General features: G+C 41.4%; 1 protein-coding gene across 5 annotated transcripts in view; it reads right to left on the bottom strand.

Moving 5' to 3' along the window:
• Positions 1–18,237: 18,237 nt before the first annotated feature.
• Positions 18,238–22,249, bottom strand: part of HS3ST5 (heparan sulfate-glucosamine 3-sulfotransferase 5) — a 252,294-nt gene continuing 248,282 nt past the window's right edge. For all 5 annotated transcript variants that reach the window (XM_053914164.2, XM_045188692.2, XM_045188689.2 and 2 more), the window contains exon 5: positions 18,238–20,826. In XM_053914164.2, coding sequence (XP_053770139.1) covers positions 19,896–20,826 — 931 coding nt within the window. In that variant the 3' untranslated portion in view covers positions 18,238–19,895. The remainder of the gene's footprint in view (positions 20,827–22,249) is intronic.

The raw sequence follows: 22,249 nt of genomic DNA on the forward strand, positions 1-22,249 counted from the left end.
AGTCTGTGACATAAAACGCAGGACATTAGTTTTTGCTCACAAGCTTCTAGCTATGTTGTTTTGTCTACTTACCTCTGGAAAGCAGTGCAGATGAGATATAGTCCTGAATTACCAAGTTTTGTGTTGGACTGAATTTTCATTACTCAGTCATGGTTCTTAATATCAGATTGCCTATTGTATTAGAACATGTTTTTAGGCAAGTTGCAATCTATTATTTATGTTTCATCAAAACTGCTCTTCAGTACATAACAATTTCCTATGTAAGGTAACACTGGTCCAGACCTCCTCAGAATCTACGGTTACAGAATCTTTCTGTCTTGTGTTGGGTGTTAGCACTGAGTGCCAGGGGTGTCATTGCTAGAACTTCCCCGACTTTGCCCTTTACACCTTTTAGCCAGAGTGTGAAATGCTCTCATATTCTTTGTGGCAATCTAATTATGATGTTGGATTTTCCTTTTTGTCCTCCTCAGCTCTAATATCTTCAAATGACATCTCTTATTACCTCTGCTAGCAAGAGGAGCCATATTTTCCTGCAACCAGGCTAGTTCCCCTTAATGAAGGGAGATCTGTCCATTAGTATTCCCAATTGGTTTCTAAAAATAAAACGTAATACTTTACTTAGGACAGAAGTTAAAGCAGCCAGTCTACAATTTTTCTGAATCTAGAGCATCCCTGGTCCTTTATTACTGTTACCTGATTTCAATTCCTTAAGTCTTTCTCCTGAATGCTTGACTAACATTACTCTAATTAACTCACCTTGGTGTTTAAATATTGTGTTAAGAATGCAGCCAATCAGGACTTTTTAAAATGAATTAACACTGATTTTGACTATGTGACCAGTGAGTGTTGGTGCTGCAGTCTGGCTCATTCTCTTGTTTTATGAGCAAATGAGCCTTGTGAGGGATGCAAGACAGTTTCCACTGCCCACTTGCAGCAACCCATGTACTTTGATCCTCCAAAGAGCAGTTAGAAATAAAATCAGGCTGAGCACAGCAGTGTACCCCGCTAGCTTGTTTATTTCTTTCATTTTGAGTTAGACATTTTTCTTTCTCTTTCTCATCCTTAGCCTAATGGTCCATCTCCAAACTGGAGTTAAGTAGCATGCGATGTGTTCATTGTCATCATCCGCCCATCTGCTCTTCATGTGCTTTGGGCAAGTTTTCCAAAACAATTCCGTTTTGTCAGTTTCCACCTCATTGAAACACATTCCAAAAGCTGTGAATTACTGTCCTGAAAAGACTTCCTCACTTCCAAATTCGCCTGCCATTTAAAACTCTTTTTTTCCCCCATTTTAACTCATAACTTTTCCTTCTCCAAGGATCTTGGAAGTTATTAAAAATAGCCCAGTAGAATGTGGCCCTTTACTTCTCGTACACCTGGCTTGCCTCTGGCCTTGTACATTATTAAAACAGAAATCACTTCATTTCTTGTTTCTTCCCTAAGCTGTGAGTATTCCCAATGTTATCTTCATCAGTTTTCTTAACGCAAGAATTTTTTTTAGTATTCTATTTTTTATAGCATATGAAAATAAAGTAAAAAATAAGAGTATGGCACAGCAAATATTCTGATTAATAGATGCATCTTGTCAATTCTTTTTACCAGAATGGTTGCGATCTTCAGGCATATGAATTTTTTCTTGCTAAAGACGTGTGAGGTATGGGTCCAAGGGCAGAGTGCATTTCTGATGAAAAGAATAAACTCTGCATAAGCTATAGAATACACGAATTTAACACAAAAAGTATTGATGGAAACTATGTACTCAGAGCTATGCTAGGCATTGCAGGGATGTGGTTTATACCATGTTAGCAGTCTAGTTGGAGAAACATAGTCTTTGATATGGGTACTTAAATGATAATATAATATAACAAGTCAAGAGGAGTTACAAGGTATTATTGGCAAGAGTGGGTTGTGAAAGCCATCGGGGGACAATCGTTAGAGATGTCCTCATGTAAGATTAACAGTGGAGCAGAGTTGTGGATGATGGGGAAGATCCAAGAAGGTAAAGGGCAAGGAGGAGGGCATCTTGGGTGGGAACAGAGGTGGGAATGGGTTTAAAGTTAAGAAGCAGAAGATGTGGCAGGCCCTCCTGAGTACTATTGTTGTCAGTTGGGAGTGGGATCTAATTTTGAAAAAATCTTTGGGGCTAGATCACGGGGAGTCTTGATTAGAAACCTAAGGAATCTGGAGTTTATCTTTAGAATAATAAGTAGCTATTGGATAAATCATTAAATTCTTTGTATTTCAGTTCACTATAAAGATAATAATAGTTTCTATTGCATAGGGTCGTGAAAAATAATTGAATTAATGCATGTGAAGTCTTTAGAATGGTGCTTGTCACATAGTAAACACTCAATGTTAGTGATTATTATTTTAAATTATCAGCATTATTATTGAGTGGAAGAAGAATTATGAAGATGCTTAATAGCAAACAGTCCCCTCAGCACTGTACAGGAAATGTGCCTTGGGCAATCATTCCTAAAACCCATCTTTAAGTTACTAAATATTTCATTGTGAACCTTTTTAAGTAAACAAGTACATTAAGTACGATGGAAGATCTCCTTTCATCACCCATCATCAGTTTCCTTTGTCCCGGGTTATGCTCTGATTCAGTAAGTCTTACACCCTTCCCGATAGTACCAGTGATAGCAACATGGAATCATTTTGCCTGCTCACACCCGATTTATTTGAACCTTTGATTTAACACGGAAAACATAAGAAAAGCAGACAAAATATGTTTAGATGCTGTTGTCCCAATCTGCTCTGCTATTCTACTTTTATATCTTTTCATCACTCTATCCCTCCACTACATCCTCTATTCCAGTGCCAAAAAGCCTTGGGTATACCTCGTACATCGTGAATGAGATGGGCACAGAGAAACAGTTCCCTGGCTTTTGCACAACGAGTCCTCTCTGTTCCTTCGGTGACTCAGTTCCTGGGCGCCTGTGATGTGTGATGTACACACACACTTCCATTCTCTTCTCCTTTCCTCACCCTTACTTAATGCCAGGAGAGGTATGAAGAGGAGGAAGGAAATGAAAGACTCAGAGAACACAGAAGGAGTATAACTGAAGGTAGAGGACAGAAAAGCAGGAACAGTGAAGGTAAGAGGAAACACGTTCGGTATCAGATCAGTGTTCCAGGCTGCGCACCATTCTTTAGAGCTTCCTGTGTGGTCCCTGCAGCAAACAGGAAGGGAAAAATGGCATTGTAAATTGGAGCTGTGATTAAAAGTAATATATTATGTTCTTTCCAAGACCTAAAGTAACTACAGTAAAGGCATATGAAAGCAACTTAACCGATCAGTGATAGACAAAATGATTTTTCATTGCAGTGCCAGTATTTGAAATAAAATGCATTGTTGCTCCATGGAGTCTGTTCTGGTGTCTTTCTCCTGCTAAGGCTGGTCACTCGTGATTGTGAACAATTGTGTTTCATCCTTTATGCAGATTATATAGAGGTTTAAATATTCCCTAGTAAGTATCCATTCACTTTTGTCAATTATAAAATATATTAATTTTTAGGTTCTTCTTTCCATTTTAGGGCTAGTGTATTATCAATTTTGAAAAAAATTGCACTAGCTGGTGTGGCTCAGCAGATTGAGTGCCGGCCTGCAAATCAAAGGGTCGCAGGTTTGATTCCCAGTCTAGGGCACATGCCTGGGTTGTGGGCCAGGTCCCCGGTAGGGGGGTACACAAGAGACAACCACACATTGATGTTTCTCTCCTTCTCTTTCTCCCTCCCTTCCCCTCTCTAAAATAAATAAAATCTTTAGAACAAATTAAAAAAATAAATTATTTTGTTTCTAGGGGCTTCTATTCTAACTTTGTAGTTATGCTGCTTATTAGAAAGAAAACACCATCATGTAATGTTGTAAGAAGAAACAATAACTCTGAATCACAAAAATTACAGCAACAACTGTAGCAATTTAGTTGAAAACAGTGGTTGAAATGTTATTAGATGTTCACCTTTAGGTTCATTGTGCAAAACATTGACTTGATTAAGAAGGAATTAGTTTTGTTGATTTGGAATTAACTTAGGGAAAAGAAAGGAAAACGAGAGGCGTTTGAAGTGATTCTCAGGGTTTCTGAAGGAAGACTTCCTACCAGGTCACAGGTAATTGATCATTCTCCTCTGGTCAAGTTCTCCCTAAAGCTGGCTTTACCCAGGTTAATGGTACTTTCTGGAAGCAAACTGACTCAGGGCCAATGACCTCAAACAAATATCACTGTTCACAGTCTTGCTGAATTCAGAGGACCTCAGCTTAAATGGTACACCATCTATTCTCTTAAAGAATAAAACAGTTTATAATAAAAGTTTTCCAGTATGAGTGACAGTGTGGTGTAATAAAATACCTGTATAAGGATTTGGAGGGCGGAAGTCACACAATCATAGTTTAGCTATTTGATGCTAGGCAACTTATTTAATCTTTCCAAGATCCCTTTATTTATCAGTAAAGTAAACCATTTCAGAAGCTCACAGTCAGGATTGATGAAGTAATGTATCTAAAAGAATGATCAGGGCACATGGTAGGCAATGACTAATTATCAGTAGTGTGTTGCAGGTGGCCCACCCTCTCAAGAACTTCCTGACAAATTATCAGAAATTTTGAGAGCTGGTTGTCAAGCACAGGCACTATTAAAAACTATGTATATTTATAATTAAATAAATTACATAAAAAAACCAATATAACATACACCCAAAACATCACTTTCTGACCATTTTATTACTATCTAAACTCTGAGGCCATTCACATCTATCGTAGTTGTAGGAGGGCAATTCTATACAGTGGTATCTGTCCCATTGCACATTTCTTCCCGGCTCTGCACTCAGTGACAATGGGGTGGTAACTTGAAACCGTGGTGGGGTATTTATACCACAGATATTGGCAAATGCTACAGATCAGGTGTTTCTACTCTCCTCCTACCCTCAAGAGAGCTAGTTGTTAAATATTTACCAGCACATGACTGGTAACGAAAAAACCAGTTTTCTCCCGTTTAATATATGTGAAGTGGCTGGCAGAGTGCATGACCCAGAAAGTGCCGGTGAAACTTCAGTCCCCATTGTTCCTAATTAGGCTAATTAATTCGACCCTTAGAAGTAGAAGGAGCCTTAGACAAACTCTCATTCACTTCTCTTGATAGACCAGAAAGGCAGGGTGTCTGACCCAAGGTCATTTGGTTAATTAGGGATAAGTCCTAGACTCAAAGTCCTGTGTCTAACCTTGATGATTTCCAAGGTCGTTCTACTTTTCCTTCAGAGCCAAAGTAATTAACCCCACTTGGAGCCTCTGTAACATTGGGTGGGTAGGGCTTTGAAGGGTAGCTTGACATTTGTAGTTAAGCCTAAGTCCCACTTAGTCCTTGTCCAGCTGGGCCCTGATCTCTGAGTTGGGTAACTAACTCATCTTGGGCCTTATTCTTGGGTTTCAGTCTCTTCCTTAGATGCCTGGCATCTCTGCTAAGGGCATCTGCCCTTCCACCTCGGCCAGGGTTCCTGTTTTGGGACCCTGAGCCTGTATACTTAGGCCTTTGCCTCATCCTTGCCAGGCCAACCTTCCTCTGCAAGGACAGCAAACCTGCCCGGAGGAGATCCTTGCTACCTGCTGCCCACCTGCACGAGTGAGTCTCAGGACTCCCCTGCACTTGGATTCACTGCTGCCAGAGCCTTCCATCACTGGTGTTAGACTCAGACCCCTTGACCAGACTGAGGACGTGTCAGGACCCGTGGTCATAACACTGCTCCACTCCAGCTACTAGCTTCCACATTTGACCTGCTGCACTGAGCTTCCTCCGTGTTCCAGCTCCTGCCCTCTGTGCAAGTCGGCCTCTGGGTCACTTACCCCCGTAGTCTTCTCTGTCTGTGGCTGGCTGAGCCAGTAACAAAACATGGAAAAAGTAAAACTACAAAGAGGAATGAGCTCTACCAGACTTGCAAATATACTATAAAATCCTCTATGCTTAAAGCAGTCTGGTTCTGGCTCCTTGGAGAAGTGAATCATTCCAGAACTGGGACAGGGAAAATGTAAGATGACCCTGACACCTTGTGCAATCTTATTTAATGGGGAAACACCAGAGGCTTTTCCACAAAGGCTTTTCCACAAAGTGCAGGGGTATTTCTACCAAATCGTCACAGGCCACATGGTCCTTATGCTCCATAAATTATCCCAGAGCAGGTGTCCACAAACCAAGGCCCATGGATCAAATCTGGCTCACTGCCACCTGTTTCATACAGGAAGTTTAATTAGACAGTTACACATGGTCCCACTCACTTGTTTCCTTATTACCTATGGCTACTTTTGTGCAAAGTTGAGTAGTTGCAATAGAGACCATATGGAGTGTAAAGCCTAAAATACTTACTATCATTTAATATCAACCCATTACAGAAGAAATGTGCTCACACAGGCTCTGCAACACTGAATAGAAAGGAAAACTTCCTACTGCTTTATAAAACAAGTTCAACACTGATACGTAAGCCAGATAAAGGCAGTACGGAGAAAGAGAACTGCAAACCAGCATCACTCATGAATACTGATGCGAGCATACCAACTAGAAAGTAGCAAAGAAAATGTTTCCCTGCAAGCTCATTGATATTGTTTTGAGCAGAAATTTGTCATTTGGCTCAGTGCCACACAAGTCTGTGTTGTCACTGGCGGTGTTGGTTTTGGTTTTGTGAGGTCACTTTGCTTAGTGTTGGGGAGATGAACACAAATAAATTGTAACTGATGCTTCCATATGCTTGTTGTCCATGGAGGACGTAGACACTGAACATATTTCACTCAGAAGTGATGGTGTTTATCAGGGTATAATGGGTGTGTAAAAGCAATTAGCAGGTCGGGCTCAAGGAACGCAGACACATGGCATTGTGCGTTGCCGTGTTCATTTGCCTGTTCTGAACCTGCTGCCATCTACTAGCAGCAGGACCCTGGATTGTGCACTGCTAGGTTCCTCGTGGTGAGCACTGAGCCTGGCCCCCATTCCCTCCCAGGGAAGTGCATCTCGTTCTGCACTGCCTTGCCTCCGGTGTTCAGCACTGAGCCCAGCACTCCGGCCTGTGTGGGCAGGCACTTTGCATCACGCACTGTTCCGTTCCTTGTGCTCGGTACTCAGACTGCTCCCAGCTCCTTGGGGGTGGGCATCTCGTACTGTGCACTGTTGCATTCTTTGTGCCAAGCAACGAGCTTAGGGCAATTGCTTTCCTTGTACATTGTTTATTGTGCCTGCTGGTAGCCTGGCGCACACCTCCCTGAAGGGTATCTTGTATCATGGGCTTTCATGTTCCTGGGTCTAGCACTGAGCTTGACATATAGTAATAATTGGAATGATTCTCATTTGAGCCTTGAAGGGTCAGCAGAGGTTACCCAGGTAAATGCAGGACAGCAGGAGATTCAGGGAAAGGAGATAGCCTGAAAAGGCAGAAATATAAGTGCAAGACATTACAACTTTTATTCCTAACTCCTAGTTTCCCCCTTCTAGTTTGTTGACCATTTCTGGGAAATAGGTCATGAAGAAGCGTTTCTGGCAACCTGTCAAGACCTCTGCTTTCTGTTGGGGCCACACACTTGGGGCCTCAGGTATAACCACAGTAGAATACACACCTGCTAATTTGAGGGCGGATAAGTAAGGCTCAGTAGCTTTCTTGGAGATGCCTTCCTTTAGCTTACTTTCAAACGGCCCCCTCCCCCATTTTACCTGAAGAGAGAGTTTTGTTATTTCATGGTTTTCTGATGAAAGCTGTCACAGGTGGGAAAAATCCTCAGCATCTCCAGAAGTACCATAAACTTTCAAAGAGGAAGGCGAACATGCTTTGAAAGCTGAGTTAAAACCCTTCTCTATTCTGAATGCCCTTCACAGTCTCAGGTCTGGTCTTTTCAATTTGGCTTTTGAAGTTCTGTTACCTTTCAAGCTTAATTCCTCTTGGAGTGTGGCAACTTACTAGAGAAGCTGTTTTTCAAAAGGAATAGTGAAATCAGAGCATTTCCGTGGGAATGTGGATTAGCATGCCAGCATTTTCTCTCCCATTTGCATTGCTCTGTTCAGAAGGGCATTCTGACAGGCCTGTGGATACCAAATGCTACCGTTCTTCCACCAAATGGAGAAGAACAGTGCTCACGTTAGAGCAGGGGTGTCAAACTCATTTTCACGGGGGGCCACAGCAGCCTCGCAGTTGCCTTCAAAGGGCAGAATGTCATTTCAGGACTGTATAAATGTAACTACCCCTTCACAGTTAAGAGAGAGCTCGGTCGGTGCTGCCGCTGGGTAGAAACAAGGGGGAGGGTCGGATTCAGCCCGTGGGCCTTGTATTTGCCACCTGTGCATTAAAGGGACAGCCCCTGGATCCTGCTGGTCCTATTGTGTAAGAAATGCATTGAAGTGCAGGTGTGTGAGATTGTTGCTTCCCAGGGGTCAGGGGCTGACCACCATTTTCTGAGGTTTTAGGTGTAGTAAAAAATGGGATATGTCAAAATGTGTTAAAGCGTGTGAGCATATGTGATGCATGTCAGTTTTACAGGAGCAGCAGTCTAACCTCACTGGAGGTCATGTCAATAGTCTAACTTTGACCTCTGTCAGTGTGAGGCTTCGAGCGAATGGCCCTCCTTGCTCCCCGGTCCGGGGCCCTACACTGGGTCTAAGACCTTCTATAGTGGTCTGAGTGGCATTGTACATCAGAAGCTATTTTTTCAACAAATAATGAACTTTAGAGGTTCTTGACATTATTTAAATCAATCGACCAAATGTTTTATTCACAATTTTAAAAAATCACTTACTATGGTGTAAAGTGGGAATTTAGGGCCTGTACAGGGTAGGGGGGTGTATGACGTAGTACTTCCCCTGAAGTTGCTTCTCATACAGGAGAAATGTCAAAGACTCTGTTCTTTTAATTATGCTGCATTTACTAAGACAGTAAAGCTGGCACCTACGGTTTAGAACAGGATAGTGGCTCTCAGCCTGGGCTGTGTGTCTGTCGTATGAGGGGCAGGAACTGACATAACATTTCTGTTGAGTCTCTGGCAGAGTTACCCGTGACAGCCGGGAGGAAGCTGCCCAGTGGGTGGACGTTAACCCTGTTATCATCCATCATGCCCTGACAGATGTAGCTCCACTGCCTTGGGTGGATTTTCAGGTCAAGATTTTTCATCTATTCACAGCTGCTGCCTCTTCGTTTGAAGAATTTTTCAAAATCATTCATGCATCATAGTGTGTTCCTGAAAGATTTGTCTGTGTTTATATATGATATAACTAATCAACTGAGATGCAATAATTAACTAGACTCGTTGAATGACCATTTCAATTTGCAGGTATTTCTACCATTAGAGAGCAGAAATAAGTGGATTATCCATGGTCTGATTATTTCATTTGTGCATACAGAGCCTTAATCAAATAACTAGCTTCAATCACTTTAAAATTAATATCTAATAATGATTTCCTAAATGTGTCAAAGCAAATAAAAAGGGGATTTCTCTTAATCTCTGACTGGCAACTTATTCTGTATATGGAGATCCCTCTTATTCTCCACTGTCCTTGTGACCTATGAACTGTCTACTTATGTTTGAGTCCAGGGTATTGTGTCTGCACTTTCCTAGGCTAAGATGCATTAACATGCAAAAGAGATAGACGTCAAGTATAATTAACAACACAAGGAGCTCCACTTTGGTACTGTTTGTGAACTTAGCTATTCACTTTTAATATTGTAAAACCTGAAATAATATATTCAGACCATGGCTTATTATGATGAAAGTGACAATTAGTTTATTGCTTTGGTCATTGCTTTCAAAATTCACCATTTCAATTCATGTATCACTAAGTGTAAAATTTAACAGTGCAGTAGGAAAAACTTAGGACTCCAAGCTATCGAGGTGCCAGGGCTCTTACATAAATAGGAGTTGACACTCCTGCATCATTGTTGTGTGTTATGAGGCATAAAGGAACAGTGATTTGAACTGCACACTGGTATCCGGCATGATAAGGTCTTTGTAGAGCAGAGCTTGAAGCTACCCCTTTGCTCTTAGCATTTGTGTCTTACAATGCATTAAAAAGTATGATGGGTATTCGGAGCCCAGCAAAAGCCTGCACTGTGTCCCCTGCTGGGGGACATGTCTGGCTGTTTGGCGGGTTGGCCACCAGAAGTCTATTTGCAAAAGGGCCTTATATTATTCAGGTGGAGAACCCATTGAGGAAAGAAAGAAACAAGTAGATAAATTTAATCCTGCAGTAAAGTCTTCATCATCATAGTGAGTACCTAAGTCCTTCATTCAATCCACAAATATTTATTAAACACCTATCACGAGATTCTGAGTTTAACATGGTTTCTAATACCCAGATTTGTCTTCCACCACAGTCTGGCTCTGTGGAGAGGGTGCATGTTGAACATGGGAGAGAGAAGAGCTGCTTTGTTATTTCCATAGGATGGTTTCATTTCTTTTCAAAGGGGAGTACAACATAAGGAGAGAAAGTAACCTTCCTCCTTTGCCCCCCCCACACATATGCATGCGTTGTCATAGGTATTTGGGGATGTGGAAACTGTGAAAATGTCTGCTGGGGAAGCCCCGCTGCCCAGTGGAGTTGGTTGTGGTACCGACAGAGTCATACCTGACAGGTGTGTGGTGGTGCTGGCTGGCTTGTGTGTCTGCAGGGCCACGAAGCTCTTACAAACTCCTGGGAATGCTTGGAGAGCACATTGCAGGGGCTGGGACCCATGTTGGGGATGAGCCAGCCAAAGAGACTGAAAAAGAATTAATTTAGCCAGAAGAATTTTTAAGTTCTTTCTCTAAATATTTCAAAGACAATTGTTTGACAGAGAAATTTTTGAGGATAATCACAGAGTAACTAAAAATTTGACCAAGTTCAACAAACTCCATCCAAAAGGAGGGTTTGTGTGGCCAACTTCAGCTGGTTAGTGCATGGGGAGAGGCAGAGACAATGCTCAGGGGGGTCTGTCTGCTCTCACTGCAGTTTTTCCCATGAGTTGTCTGTAAGGGTGAGGCCAAGTGTTGGGGCTATTCCAGGGTGTCAAACTCATTTTCACTGGGGGCCACATCAGCCTCATGGTTGCCTTCAAAGGGCCGAATGTAATTTTAGGACTGTATAAATGTAACTACACCTTAACTAGGGGCAAGGAGCTTGGCGCTGCCACCAGGTTGAAACAAGGTGCCTTGTGTTTGCTACTTGTGGGCTATTGTGTCATAATTCTGCCCCTCATCTCAAACACCTTTTGTTTTCAGTGATGTTTGGCATCTCAGCATCTCTCTCCCAAGGACATTTCCGGATCCCAGAGAGAGTTGTCAATTCCACACTTCCAGAGTTTTAGGCTTGGGTTTGGGTACTTATTAATTTCCCACTCTTTCTATATGATTGCCTCAAACACAATAGACATAGATAATCATGCAGAGTAAACACTTTGCTTTTAAAGTTATCTTTACATTTAACTGTGCTTTCAGAGGCACTGGCTACAGTTCCAGGGTGAAAGACCAGTGGTGAGAGTCAAGCTGGAAAGTGAGGGGTCATCACGTGGGGATGAGACACAACTGTGGAGGCTCACACACGCACACACACGCACGCGCACACCCATGTCTCTATGCGCGTGCTCAGAATGGTGGCATGTTTAATACTTGCTGTGTAAGCACCATTAATATCCTGGAGTTAGCAAGATGTAGGTCTTTTTACCATTAAAACTTCTCATACTACATGTAGTGACACTTTAATTAAGCAACATGTTCTTTTAACAAAGCATTTGTTTTCAGATTGGTTGCTGTGCTTTTGAAATAATTAATTTTTTTGAGTTTTTCTTTATGTGTATTCACATTTGGCTGGACTGAGACACCTTTGGAATATAATTTTTAAAAGGCAGCTGTGCAAATTTGACAGGTAATCACTAACAAAAGAATGGCTTTGATTAGTCCCATAATGAACCATTATTATTTGGTTCTTTCAGCAGGATTCTAAGTACAAATATGTCCACATATATTACATGTAGACTAAATGTGTATACATTTTCCTTTTAATGCTAATTCATATTTTTATAAAGACTCAATACACATTACTATTCAAGGTTGATTAAATACAAGAGGGTTGAAATGCAGCCAATAAAACAAGATTAGAAAGAGATTAGAAACAAATTTTAATTAGAAAATTGCCACCTCAAATCCCTTTAGGAAGTAAGCAGGCATAAATAATAAATATAGCCATTTAGAGACTTCACTTGACAAGTGGCCCTGGGCTGGGATTCTGGAGGGTGATATTCCAGTCACAGCTCTAACTCTGGCTTTCCTAGTGACCTTTAGCAATTGTTTGATAGATCTTTCAGAAGCTAGGAATATACTAGGTGATCAATAAATGCCTCTGAATTTCATTAAGCCCAGGAGACAGAACTGAAATCTTTGTTTTCCCCCAGAGCACAGTTTCCAAGGCCATTTGGAGGAGACCCTGGGACCAGTCAGGTATAAGACCAAGGCTCTGGGCTCCCATCTTTGGGGACTTGATCCAGATTTTCTGGATCAAGGCTCAATTCTATGGACTTGTAAGAAGACTGGAGATGTTTTCTCTTTTTGGAGTAAAATCCATAATGTTAAAGGTATTTCATCTATATTTCACCAAAAACTTATCTTCAATTTACCATTATAATAGGGTTTTTTTGGTTCCTTTGAGCTTCAGTGGAGTTGTCCCAGGAGAAATGAGGCTTGCTCTGTGTTTCTAGAGCCAGGAGTGGTCTGTCTCCTTATGGGTAACTCTGCCTGCATCCACCCCTGGGAATATGCAGGGGCTGCCTTTCCTTCAGGACTCTGTTTGCTTTGTTTGTAACTTCCCTCTGTGAGTGGCGGCTGCTGCCCCATCACTCTCTGATGATGAAGGAGCACAAGCTGATTAAACAGGACAGCATTTTATGAGCACTCTCTTCCCCCTTATTTCTTGTATTTGTTTGCTATTGCTGCCATAGCACCTTACCACAAACTTAATGGCTTAGAACATCACAAACTTATTTCACATTTCTGTAGGCTTAGAAGTCCAACGCAAGTCTGGCTATGCTAAAATCAGTGTGTTGGCAGGGCTATGTTCCCTTCTGGAGGATCTGGGGGAAATCCGTTTCCTTGCCTTTTTCAGCCTCTAAGGGCTGCACGTATTCCTTGGCTCATATCCCCTCTCCCTCTGTCTTCAAAGTCAGCAATGCGACATCTCTCTGAAGGTTCCCAAACTCAGCCCACCCTTCTATGACCAGTATCTCTCCATCTGATCTCCTCTACCTCTAAAAACCCTTGTGGTTATATTGGGGCCACCCAGGCAGTCCAGGACGCTCCCCCCACCTCCAGTGCTTTACTTCATCACATGTGCAAAGTCCCTTTTGCTATATGAAACAACATGTGCATGGATTCCTGAGATTAGGATGCAAATATCTTTGAGGAGGGTGTTATTCTGCTAGCCACTCTTCTTATCATCATTATGTTTCTTTAGGAATTGTACAAAATAAAGTTGTTTAGTGAGTAATTACCATAATTATAATTTTCATCATGATAGAATCAAGGTTGAGAGATATGGTAGATTATTTGCAAAAATAGCCATAGTACGTTCCTTGTCAGTATTCACATTCTTATGTAGTCCCTTCTCATAGGGACTGTGGGCTTGGCCATGCGACGTAATTTGGCCAATGGGAAATTACAAACATAATGGAAGAAGATGGTTGAAAAGTGCTTGTACATTGGTGTTTGTCCTCTTTTGTTGCTCTTTAAACCTGTCTACCATCTGAAGAAGCCCAGACAAGTCTACTAAGTAATGAGGCACACATGACCCATGCACCGTATCACACAGCTAACATACAACATCATTGGCAAGTGGCACCAACCAAGTAGCAGCATAAGCCCCCTGACGTTTAAGAGAGGGCACCTTAGATCACCCAGGCACCAACTGATTGGCCAGAAACCACAGGTGCATGAGTGAGGCCAGCAGAGTGGAGCCAAGCTGGGCCAGACCAGAAGAACTGCCCAGATGAACAACAGAATCCTGAGCTAAATAAGATGTTTGTAGGTGGTGTGTTACATGATAAAAGTTAACTAAGTCAGAAGGGGACAGGTAGAAGCCAAAGCTGAGGATAAGGTGGAATTGAAGGATTGACGAGTTGTAAGGGAATGGTGACAAGGAATATCTCCTTACACAAAACCATAGACACAAAGCTTTTTGGAGTGACCCTATGCACAAGAACAGCAGACTACATTGAGTCTGATCCCTCCTTCCTCCTCCACCCTCGGACCCCCAATTCTGTGACAATTAATGTCACAAGGAATGCTCCAAGAATCAATGTCATATTAAAAGATCTTAAACATCCCTTATTCTGATTCTCCTATTTTATTTAATAGGAAGCCCAAGCCCAGAGAGGTGCATTGACTTGTCCATTCAACCCCCAAAATTTAGTTTACATATTCCTTGTTTTCAATGAAGCAAATAGATGCCCTGCGCATTTCTGAAAAACACTATTATTATACCTTACTTGTGGGAGAATGCTGTGTTTGGTTTTCTTCTCATTCCCGTGTCTCCTGAAATAGTTTAGGATGACTAGACCTACAGTGAGACCCTCTGTGGCAGGAGGAAATGTAACTCTTCCATGGTCTGCATACGCAGAGAGCTGGCTTTGAAAACATACCTTTGCCACAGTCCAGCTGTAGCAAAGCTGTTGGCCAGGAAGAGGAGTCAGAGATCCAAAGAGTAAACAAGGGTGGGAAGCAAAACTATAATTCTGTGGGCACTGATTATTTGCAAGAAATCTTTTGGAATAATTTCATCACTTTGTCTCCATTCTTAAACCCTTAGCTTCTAAGGGTCAGTTGGGTGCAGACACAAGGAAGCAGGCCTGGCCTTGGGTACCTAGCAGGGGCCCCTCACTCTGCGTGGTGGGGTATTTCAACAGGAAGGGCTTGCCCAAGGCCTGAGAAGCTCCGGCAGGGTTTCCCTTCTTAACTTTCGTCTTCTCTTATGTGCGCTCAACTGTCCGGCTTTGCTGGACTTCCTAGTCTCTTTCACACCCCACTCTTTTGTTCTGCCTCCCTCATCCCGGAGTGCATTTCTCCTGCTTCTGCCTTGTGAGGTGCAATGATCTTGTGCTTCCTTCTGACCCCTCCAGGCTGAGTTGGTCATTCCCTCCTCTGACTTCTGAAGTTTGACTCACCCATTTATACTCTTAATTCTGCTGGGTGTGGTAACAGTGTCATCTGGTGTTGCCAGAAGTTCTTATCTTCGAAGAGTTGTATTAAACTTATTTTCAGGACCTGGTGTTAGATGACCTGACGTGCAGCAACAACAAGTTCTTTTATACTCTATGTTCAAACCTTCTGGTGAGTTGTGGTGTGGCCTTACTAAAGAAACAAGGCACTTCGGTAGTTGGCCTTAAAGATTCTTCTCTGGTGTCATTAAAGGAAAGGAAATGCAAAGCAGAGTTGTGTGCATTTAGAGAAGTTGGAGGTGAGCCAGAGGCAAGCCAGCTCTTTGAAATGATGTTCCCAATCTGCTGGGCGCGACCCTCCCTCTCAGTGTACTGTTTTTAAAGGGGGGTGGCCGACGTGCATGTTTAGGAACAATAAACCCTTTTACCAATGACTCCCCAAGACCTGGAGACGGCTGCGGTTCACAAATGCAGAAGTGACGGAACTAGCCCGATGAGACAGCAGGCAGGCATGCCTCTGCCTATTTGATGTGACTGAAAGGGTGTTGCTTTCAACTGAGCTGCCATTCATAACAGACACTTGTTTTTGGAATACCAATCAGGTACTTTCTATAGCAAATATATATTGCGACCAGTTTCGGCTGCCTTTTCAACTCCTCAATCCACCTCTAATCATTATGAAATGGCAATCTTATTCCTTAAAGATGCAGTGAAACATAACTGGAAATACATCTTTAAAGGTGCACAGTGTAAAGAAATTAATTTTGTGAGATGTGTAGTAAGGCATTAGAACCTTACCAAATGATCATATTTTGGCCTAAATTTCACCCTTGCATTACCTATAAAAATTGACAAACAGATACTAGGGGGCATGAATAACCTCCTTAAGAGGACAGACTATTAATGAAATAGTTGAGTAACACCAATTTGGAAAAAATACCAATTAAGAGGTTTTTACTTAGTAAAATAGATACAATTAGATGGTTTTCAATATATTGTTAGTATAGTTTGGCACGTTGTCTAGTAGGGAATAATAGCAATGAATTTGCTCTTAAAATATTCTATATTTTCGCATTGTTAGCCCAAGCTGCTAAGATTTTGCTATATTTAGTCATTTTCAGGGAGACTATTTTCAGCCAAGTTTTCCTTTTTTGCTTAGACTGTAGGCTGTTCTCCTAAGTGGAAAATGGCTGCTGAGTGTGCGGAAAGAGTGCAGAAAACTTTAGCAGAAGACACTATTTATAGTCATTTGAAATTTTCCACCCGTGGAAAATTCTCAAATTAGGCTTAGGAAGGCAATCCTATTTAGCAAATTGCTAATTGGACAAAGCAAAAGCTTACTGTCAAGGCTGGAATTTGGGCTGCACTTGTTCTTGGATCCCACGTTCCCTTAGCAGCAGCACACCTCCAGTGTCCCAGGTAACGCTCCCCTTCAGGTTCTCGAGCTCGTCTTCCAGCGGGAGCCCTGTACTGGGTGCGGCACCCCAAGTAGTGCTCTCATGAAGCTTCATCAGCTTTAGTGGGTCTGTTCTTGCTGGCCCATCGACATAAAACGTACCAAATCTCTGATTAGATGTGATTATGGGAGGTTTGCATGCCTTTGGTATATCACACATTAGCTAAGGACCCTAACGTCTGAGATTCTTCCTATACTACAAGGCAAGTAGTAGGAAAAGTTACCACCTTAACCAGTTGAGTGTTGTGTGAGGTGATTTCAGGGGAGCAGGTGATAGGCTTGGAGTTTGGGATGTCTTGTCTATTGCTTTGTGTGTCTCTTTTATTCTCTGTTCCCTAGTCTCTCTGATTCACTTGAGACTCTGGTTCCAGCTTGAATAGTTGGAATTCCTTGGCTTCCGAAATGGTGTAATTTCAGTTTTATGGTCCAGCAGCAACTTCACCATTGCTTGAACAGTTTTTTCCTCTTCGCAGTTAGAACTGTTTCACAGAGCCATATGGTGCCACCAACCCTCTGGAAGGAATACAAAGTTTTCATGATGTAAAAGGAGTAACTTATTAAAGAGAACCCTAGTGGGACTATTGTAATGAGCTGAAGATTTCTTTAGAGTTCTGTTCCCTGTCTGGTGACAACAGGAAACAGTTTTCTAAGCAAGGAGATTTGAAACCTCCAGTGGAAGTATGCTATTAAGTCACAGAATTTTTATTTCTCTCTACCTAGCTCAATCGGCAATGGCTATAGTTTTTGTTTATTTGTTTGTTTCTTTCAGTGAAATGAAACATGCCTCTGAAACCATCCTCCTGGGCTAGACTCCCTCTTTTAGGTCTCTGTGGGGAGGCTCCAAGCTTTAAAACAATTCTCAAACTTATTTAGGAAGAGGAATAACTGGAAATTACAGCACTTTTTTTTTTTTTCCTGAATGCAAGGAAGAGAATGCTGGCTTATTGAGCTAAAAATAACAAATTATAAAAATCTGCAAAAGTCAAATAGAATCTTAGAATATACTCTGGCATACACTTTTGGTAGCAATAGCAAAGTTTAAGAAAAATTAAGAATATAAAAGATTATATCTGAGAAACTCCTATTCCTATTGTTCTTTAAATTTCTCTGTGAGTCTTGAAAAAGATTGCCCATTTTTCAATTTTACTGGCAGAGTACCTAGTAAACAATAGGAATAGGAGTTTCTCAGATATAATCTGAGATATAATACTCATCCATGAGTATTTGATGAGTATTTGAAACATCAATATTCCATTGGGGCATAATTTGACAGTAACTGGTTTAAAACTTATTATCTCTATAGTGTTCTAGGAGTAGTTATAATAAAATAATATGTGGATATATCCTTGAATGTAGTATTCAAAGAGTTTCTGCTGATGATTAGCTGAGATTTGAAGCAAAAAGAAATCTGATGACAGATTCCTTATATTTGATTCCATTCATGGCATAAGGGAGATGCGATTGACATTTAGACCCAAGTCTCACACTCCACTGGAGTCTCGCACGGTGAGCAAGAAGCCAGCCCGTCAGTGTCGCGGGTGTCAGGCTTTCTCCGCGCTGAGAGAACAGCGTCACTGCTAATTGAAACAGAGAACATGATTACCAGGGCTGTAGCCTCAGAAGCAATACATACTGACACTGGAGGGGAAGGGGCTATTTATTTTTAAAAGTTCACCATCAACCCACCGGACAGGATAAACAACTCATGGAGAAAATCAACACTTATTACAATTAAAAAGGCATCCATTTTAATTTGCTGATATTTCTAGGCACTCTCAATGTGATGCTGAACTAAACTCTCTCGAGTATCTTCCACTGGGTAAGCAATTGTGATTGGGGGAAAAAAAATCCATGAAAAAAAATCCATTTTTTTCCCTGACACCTCTTTCCATGGTTTTCTGAATTATCTTTAAGCACAATATAGTGTATTTGATGCTAGCAAGCACCCAATTTAGCATTAATTTCTCTGGATGGAAATATGAGCCAAATGTTTGTGTTAGTGATAACAACACGATGCAATTCGATCATTGCCAAGCACACTGATAATACTTTCATCTCAAAGAGGGAGTTCTGAGAGTTTGTATTCATTTCTGAAGCGTCAGCAGCTTTCAGAGCAGAGGCCACACAAGTTTTCTAATCTTATTTCATTCAATTTCTCTGCTGGTCTGACTCTTATTAGAGGCTGAAATAGAATTGTGATTCTTCTATGCATTGATTATGTTAAAATGTTTCTTGTCTTTCTCCTAGCACAGCAGCAACTGCAAGTAAGTTAACTTTTGTAAAGTTGTAGCAGACCAGCGTTAGTGTTCTTGGAGGAGGCTGTTGTATTAGCTTTCCAGATAGTTGAGATTTTTAAAAATATATTCAACCTCACTTCATAAATACATTTTCCCGAGGGTTCAGAAATCCAGTGGAGCAGTGCACACTTCCAGGTGCTCTCAGTATGCACACAGAGAGCTTTGATGTTGGGAGCCAGTCAGGGGCATGTAAAACAAAACGAGTTTAAAAAAAAGTTGCACATAGGGTAATTTTAATCCATTCCATCTTTAAATACCACAATAAATTTAATTTTCACAATAAATTAAATAGCCATATTCAGTTTACAAAATAGAATTACTTAGTGTGAAACCAGTATTTACAATTAAATACATTATGTACATGACGTTTCTCTTTGTTGACATAGAACATGGAAGTAAAAGGACTCGACTTTCCGATGTATGACCTGCTACAAGGGACACCATGACCCAGACGAAAAACAATAGTGCAAAATCACCACAGGGACTTTGGAACAATGTCAATTTTATGAGATAAGACATTCTTTTAAATCATAAGAAAATAGTATTTTCTGTTTTCAGGGCACCAATTCAGCATCTGAATTAGAGAGCCAGCTTTCCCTTAGAAAAGAATGCATAACTGAATCCTCTACTTCCTGCAGCTTCACAGCCATTGGTACATTTCACACATTAATCTTTTGGCTTAAATTAATGAAAATGGCGGGTGACAAGTTCTGACTCAAAGGAAGACTAACTCTTTGAGAATAGCTGAAGTCACCTTCCCCCAATACCACCACCTCTTCTTTTAGTAACAAGTTTAAAAGATGCAACTATGCAGACAGCAAATTATTTTTGTAAATTTTCAGTAGAAAAAGAGCTGTTCCTATATTTGGTCACATACTGCCTATGTACAAGTAGAGATGGAAAAATGACTTGGGTATTGTGTCTAGGAGAAGTGCATATCTTAATCTAGAGGGGACATTGTGTGTCTTCAGGCGCAACACATGGTGTTGCATGACATTATTTTAGGGCCAGTTCAGTGTCCTCCCAGTGATCTGGTAAAATTTTTGATTGAAAGGATGAAAGAATTTGCGCAATTTGGTGATGACAGAGGGGTCCACCTCTGGATGAATGCGCCCCTTGCTGCCAGCCAGGCACTTATTAAAGATAATGTTAAATCGCAAGCAGTAAAACCCTCTGGTAGCATTGAAATACAAATTGTATTGACTTATTCTTGGGGGAAGATTTAGGAACTTCTCCACGAGCTGCAGTTCTGGCAGAGGTTCCGTGATGAGGCGATCTCCGTCGACAATGTGAAATTGCTCAATTGGAAAGTATTTCAACCACCTTTCCAAGTGTTTGGTGTAGATGCTGGTTCTTACTGCCTTGTATTTTGTGTTCACTTCACAGGTATTAGGGTCTATTGCCAGCTTCTCAAACTTGTAATAGGTTTTATTCTTCCTCTCCTTCCCCTCTAGCACCTGAGTGTAATCAGAAATAGCTCTTGTGGTTGGCTCCCTGACAATTATCAGCAACTTGATAGATGAATTCATTTTGTAAATCCTTTCTGGAACCTCCTCCGTGATAAAATATGCTGGGCTTTTTTCAATTGTGATTTGCTGAGGGTAGGAAAAAGGCATCTTCTTCCTATACCACTCAATGCCCTTGGCATAATTCTCATCATTGTCAAAAAAGTGGATTTCTTGAGAGGCTTTGACCACTGCTGGATGGAGGTTCAGCATCTCAAGCAGGGCCCTCGTGCCTCCTTTCCTCACCCCAATGATAATGGCCTTGGGGAGTTGCTGGACCAGGTCATGAAGGTGAACCTGCTCCTTGGAAGCGTTGCCCTTCCGGAACTCGTGCAACAGGCCACGTTTAAACTGCAGGGCGCGCAGAGGGAATTCAGCCTGCCCGCGGGCTCCCAATCGGCCTTCAATGGGGCAAATGGGTTGTAGCCTGCAAGCAACAGAGAGAAACTTTCAGAAACTCCTTGCAGCTAACTTCTCACTTTTCTGGTTCCCCAGTCAGAGGAATACTTTAAATGCATAAATAAAACCACTGTTTCCCAACCTGATGCAATCCATAATGAACATATGTTTGAGAAATTTCATTTTAAGCAGCACTGTATTAAATGGACCGCACATAATTGATGGGATTTTTTTATTCGTGCTCCTTAAAATTTTTATTCACCAAGCACTTAATTGACTACGGCATGTACTAATGTTCACACTGTACAGGACAGACAAGTGACACCAGCCATACTAATAGCCTTTTAATAGCTCACCAGTTAATGTCATTTAGAGAACATAAAAGGTAGAAGATTATAATCTTTAGCTGGAGACTGAAGGGCAGCTGGGAGGCCAGTCTTCTGGGTTTTGTGTAGTACTATTTCCTTGAAGCTCAGCAGCACTCACATGACTCTCAAAAATCTTTGAGATATTGTCCAATCTGAAAAGACTTCCCAGTCTCTGCCCTTAGCTATTTGCATCATCATCAACCTGGAAAATTCCAAAATTGGCCCTTGCTGAGCTTTTTATGCTGTGAGAATTTCTAACGTTGGCCTTAGGGATAGCTAGAAGAGTACTATATTTGTTCTGCTTCTCTTTTTGTTTCTTTTTTTTCTGCCTCTGTTTTTCTATCTAAAGAGGTCAGGATTATGTTTTTACTTGCCTGAATGTAGGAACAGCCCAATACCGTCAGCAAGTGCTGTATATCACTTACCACAGCTGGGACCGGGGATCGACAAGGCCTTGGCAGGGCCAGAAACCTCAGGTCCTCATTGCCAAGTCCATTTAAATCAGGGACTCGAGCTCATGAAGGAGGGGATGCAACAGATGGAGCCAAAAAGACGGGTTTCCACTTCAACCTTAAAAAGTTATTGCCTTAAATAATGAACAACCAGCACTGCTTTTCTCAGAAAAAAAGGTGTGGTAATAATCACAATGATATTGGACTGGAGTGGCTGTTTAATTTGGCAAGACTAATATACATGATATTGTTATACTTAGAGAGTTTCCTTGTGGGTATAGCCTAGAACTGAACTGAAATTCATTATAATTTCCCTAAGTTTACCTGAGAAGGCATTTTAGCTTTTTCGGTAGAGGTAGACTCTTTGCCAAAATGGCGGTTAAACCAAGTCCTTCAACTTGGTTTACCCTAGTTATCCTAGCTCCTAGTTACCCTAATAATTTTGAGTCTATGTCCCCCTTTTTGTGGCAATGAGCCTCTCTTTTGCTTTTCCCCCAAGACATTCTATTGTACCTTTCTTATCTTCTGTAATGTTTATAATTAACGGGAGAAGAGAAAAATCGCAAGGTCATGCAAAGGCATTCTGCAGAACTGAGGAGAAGGGGCTTGGCCTGTGCTGTTTAAACTGCTG

Source organism: Desmodus rotundus, chromosome 11 (assembly GCF_022682495.2).
Source record: "Desmodus rotundus isolate HL8 chromosome 11, HLdesRot8A.1, whole genome shotgun sequence".
Taxonomy (NCBI): Eukaryota; Metazoa; Chordata; class Mammalia; order Chiroptera; family Phyllostomidae; genus Desmodus; species Desmodus rotundus.